The sequence below is a fragment of the Pyrus communis genome, chromosome 1 (genome assembly GCF_041283825.1).
Source record: "Pyrus communis isolate YQ-2024b chromosome 1, ASM4128382v1, whole genome shotgun sequence".
NCBI lineage: Eukaryota > Viridiplantae > Streptophyta > Magnoliopsida > Rosales > Rosaceae > Pyrus > Pyrus communis.
Window position 1 is genome coordinate 2,596,303 of NC_142565.1, and position 3,975 is coordinate 2,600,277.

The window sequence follows — 3,975 nt, forward strand, 5'->3', positions numbered from 1 at the left end:
GGTAAAATCAAATCCACCGCTTAGGCATTCATAAACTGCTCTACCATATGCTGCTCATACAGCAGCAGGAAATGCTATTGGAACAATAGTAACTCAAGGTATATATTTTCTACACTAATAGAAGTAAGTCTATATTTCTGCATGACGATGTGTCTAGTACTCTCATCGATGGTCCAAAGGAACTGAAGCAAGGCCAACAGACTCGTGTCAAATGAAAACAACTTCAGCGGAAAAAAGACTTATATTGAAGAACTTTTAGTTACATACATAGTTCATATATATTGACGGACTCATGTTAAAAATAAGGGAAGCTATACTACACTGGTGCATGCCGACATCTAATAAAGGTATACAATGGTCCCTGTACAACAAGAAGTTTCCCCGAACTTTAGAACAAGACCATTCTTCATCCGAGATGATGACTTCCAAATTTCCAAACCATCACAAACTTGTCCCCTCAAACAATCCGAAATTCTGCAACTTCATGGTTGATTTGCTATAGAGTAAACATGACTTTAATGGCGTTGCCCCCCCGAGCACTGGTTGCAAAAGCTTCTTCTACCTCCTTCTCGGTAAAACCAAACCGGTGGGTAATAAGCGGCTTCACGTTGATCTTCCCGTTTCTCAAAAACTCAAGGCAAAGCGGCCATGTATTCTTGTAACGAAAAACTCCAACCACATCAACCTCCCTGGCAGCAGCGGGAGTGAGAGGGACTGTCATCACCCCGTGTCCCATTCCGACAAGGCAAACTTTGCCGCCGGGACGAGTGGCATTGAGGCCCGTAGACATGGTTTTGTTGAATCCTACACAGTCGAAGGTCACATCAACTTCGGATCCCATAGCTTCTTTAATCTTGGCAACTTCGTCATCTAAATCCTCCATTTTTGTCGAAACTTTGACCGTGCCATCGGCGCCGAGAGATTTTGCCATGGCTAAACGCCTGTCATCCATATCTACGATGACAATTCTTGGTGCTCCGAAAGCACGAGCAGCCAGCACGGAAACCAGCCCGATCGGCCCTGCGCCGACGATCAGAACAGTTGTTTCGGGACTAACATTGGCTCGCCGGCAAGCGTGAACCCCAACACTCAAGGGCTCACACATTGCCCCTTCTTCCAAGCTCACATTTTCTGGCAATTTAAAGCACAGATCCGCGGGGTGCACAATCTGATTCGCCAATGAACCATGAACAGGTGGGGTGGCGAAAAACTTCATGTCAGGGCATAGATTGTAGCGGCCGCCTTTGCACTGCTGGCAATGTGCGCAGCTGATGCCGGGTTCAACAGCCACACGATCACCAGGCACCAGATGCTTCACCTCGCTCCCAACTTTGTCTACGATCCCAGCACACTCATGTCCGATCACCATCGGATCCTTAACCTGAAAATCCCCACATTTCATGGTCTTGAGGTAGTGAATATCACTTCCGCAAATGCCAACAGCCTTAATCCGAATTCGAACATCATTCGGTCCTAAAATTAAGAAATCCCAAGAAACAGGAGAGCAAGATGTTAGCCAATACTTCAACGAAACTTGAAAACTGGAAATCAAAAACCGAAAAAAAACTAGCGATGAAAATAAAAGTAGGGAGATAAGTACATACCAATAGCGGGGAGCTTGAAAGGTAGGATCTTGATGGTGTTAACATCAACGAGCCAAGCAGCCATGTTTTCCTGCTCAGCAGGTTTGGCGTCTCTAACAACGCCATTGCAGGATTGGCCTCCCTTACCCATTTTTTACTTTCGGTTTTTTCTAAAGTGTGTTTCTAAGACACAAACTACTACTTCTCCTAACAAAATAGACACAAATAGAACAAAAGACACGGATAAACGGAATGAACGGACTTGTTTGATTTCTTGATGAAAATAGAGTGGCTACGGGGTGGTATTTATATTAGTTTAGGAAGCCTGTGAAGCTGCAAAATCACCTGCTGTAAGTTTATAGAATCTATCTCACATGGCCAAGTAGTGGTTGTCACGGCTGTTTCCTGGGGAACCTAATTTAACGTGCATCTTGAATTATTCTGAAATCTTTCGTTGTGAATGTTATGTTGTTACGTGGAGAAATTAATTTATTCTTATCATATATATTTATCATTTAACATGTATCTTGGATAATTATAGGAATTTTTCATTGTAATTGTTACATTATTACGTGAAGAAATTAATTCATTCTTATCATAATACGTGTATATTTATCATAGTTTTGTCATCTACTCATGTTATAATCCATAAATTAATAATATAACGTGGCGGTATGAATGTCACACCCCAAGAATTTGGATTTGGATGGAGCCATTTGTTCTCAAGTATATTCCCATTAGTTACAATCACACTTTTGGGGTACATGCGTCTCTTGTTTGAATTGGGATTGGTATCTCCTCTTGAGAGAAACTACTTTATGCATCTCAAATGTCATTCGTGAATTGGCTTCATATGCAGTTACCAGTGTTTAAAATATCCGAAAAATTAAGGATCAATATGGAAAGAGAAAGTGAAATGCCTCACTATATATCATCAATATATATGATTCAGTATAGAAAATTTGCCGGAATCCATTACAGATTTCAAACTTTTGAACTTTTTAAGAAAATTTTCTTTAATTTCGACTAAATATGAATGAGTTGATACACTCACCGCATTGCAAATTATCATAATTTCTATCAAAGACAACTGACATCGATATATCGATATTTTAAACAACAGCCGTTACTATGTGCCATGGACGTTCTTCTCGATTTTGGGAGCCCAACCAGTTTATATTTCTTCAACCACAAAATAACATTAGAGATAAATTTTCGCCTAGCTTGCAGGAACTTGAAAGCAGTCAATTTTTTTTTATTTATAAAATAAATCTATTATTATATTCGCCTCATCTTCCATGCAAGTCCAATTTAAAACTCCTCTTTTACAATTATGACCACGAATGAAGAAGGGTATCATTTAGTGAAGTGTTATTAACATTCTAAAAATCTTATTTTACATTCCTTCTAAGTGTATTTTTCTTTTCTAATATACAAAATTTAAAATTTAAAATAAAAATTTTAAAATGTTAATAACAATTCTCATCGTTTAAACATAATGTCAACTACTAAACAGCCGAATATTAAGTGGAGTGCAAGATGCGCGATGGTGTTGGTGTAGGGACCACCTACAATTAAAATCAACGGATGTGAGGGGACTGCTGAATCGATTCCACGGCATGCAGAGTCAGATTGACGTGGAATTCGTCCTCTTTATCCATCAGTTGGGTCCCACGTCGATTCAAGTTGGGGTAGGTAGTTGAGTAATTTCGAGCTTAATTAAGATTAGCGTTGGAACCCCATCTGGAAACGTATTTCACGTAATTACCCCCATGAATCTTGACATGGAATCAGATCGAATATTCCTTTTTTCTTCCTTGGAAGGAAAGTCTTATTTGTTGGTTAGGTTATCACAAATATTTGCACCAGCCACCGCTTAGAACTACAGTTTATTTGTATTTGTTTTCATTTGTAAGAAAAAAGTGTTATGTTAAATTTCGCTGAATTATTAAGATTAACTCATTGTGAGGTTAAGTACACTCTCTCACTTATTTGTGTAGAATATCAAAATATGACTAGTCCATTGTGAGGTGTAGCTAAATCTCCCACTCTTAGTGCAGATAATATCGAATTAGAAAATTATTAATTTTTTTAATCAAAATGATCATTGAGATTGACATAACTCCTCGCTTTGGTCATAGAGATTGAAAATCGATAGAAATTGCACTTCGGTTTGTAGACTGCCAATCATTTTGTCATTTCGTAAAAAAATTATGTTAAATGAAAAAACAAGTGGAATGGTTGATTAGACAAAAACACTCTCAATTTCACAGAGACTTTTCACATAATGACCAAAATAATAGATGGTGGACAAACTCAATTACCACTTCTATCGATTTTCAATCTCAATGACCACACATAAATTATGTTAGTCTCATTAACCATTGTGATT

The 3,975-nt window shown here is 38.4% G+C and overlaps 1 protein-coding gene across 1 annotated transcript; it reads right to left on the minus strand.

The window, feature by feature from the left end:
- Positions 1-222: 222 nt before the first annotated feature.
- On the minus strand, positions 223-2,060 carry LOC137720595 (sorbitol dehydrogenase). Its single transcript, XM_068459685.2, has 2 exons — positions 1,605-2,060; positions 223-1,473 (listed from the first exon to the last, which is right to left on the minus strand). The coding sequence occupies exons 1-2, from the start codon at positions 1,732-1,734 to the stop codon at positions 497-499; spliced, it is 1,107 nt and encodes a 368-aa protein (XP_068315786.2). The 5' UTR covers positions 1,735-2,060; the 3' UTR covers positions 223-496.
- Between the last annotated feature and the right edge of the window lie 1,915 nt (positions 2,061-3,975).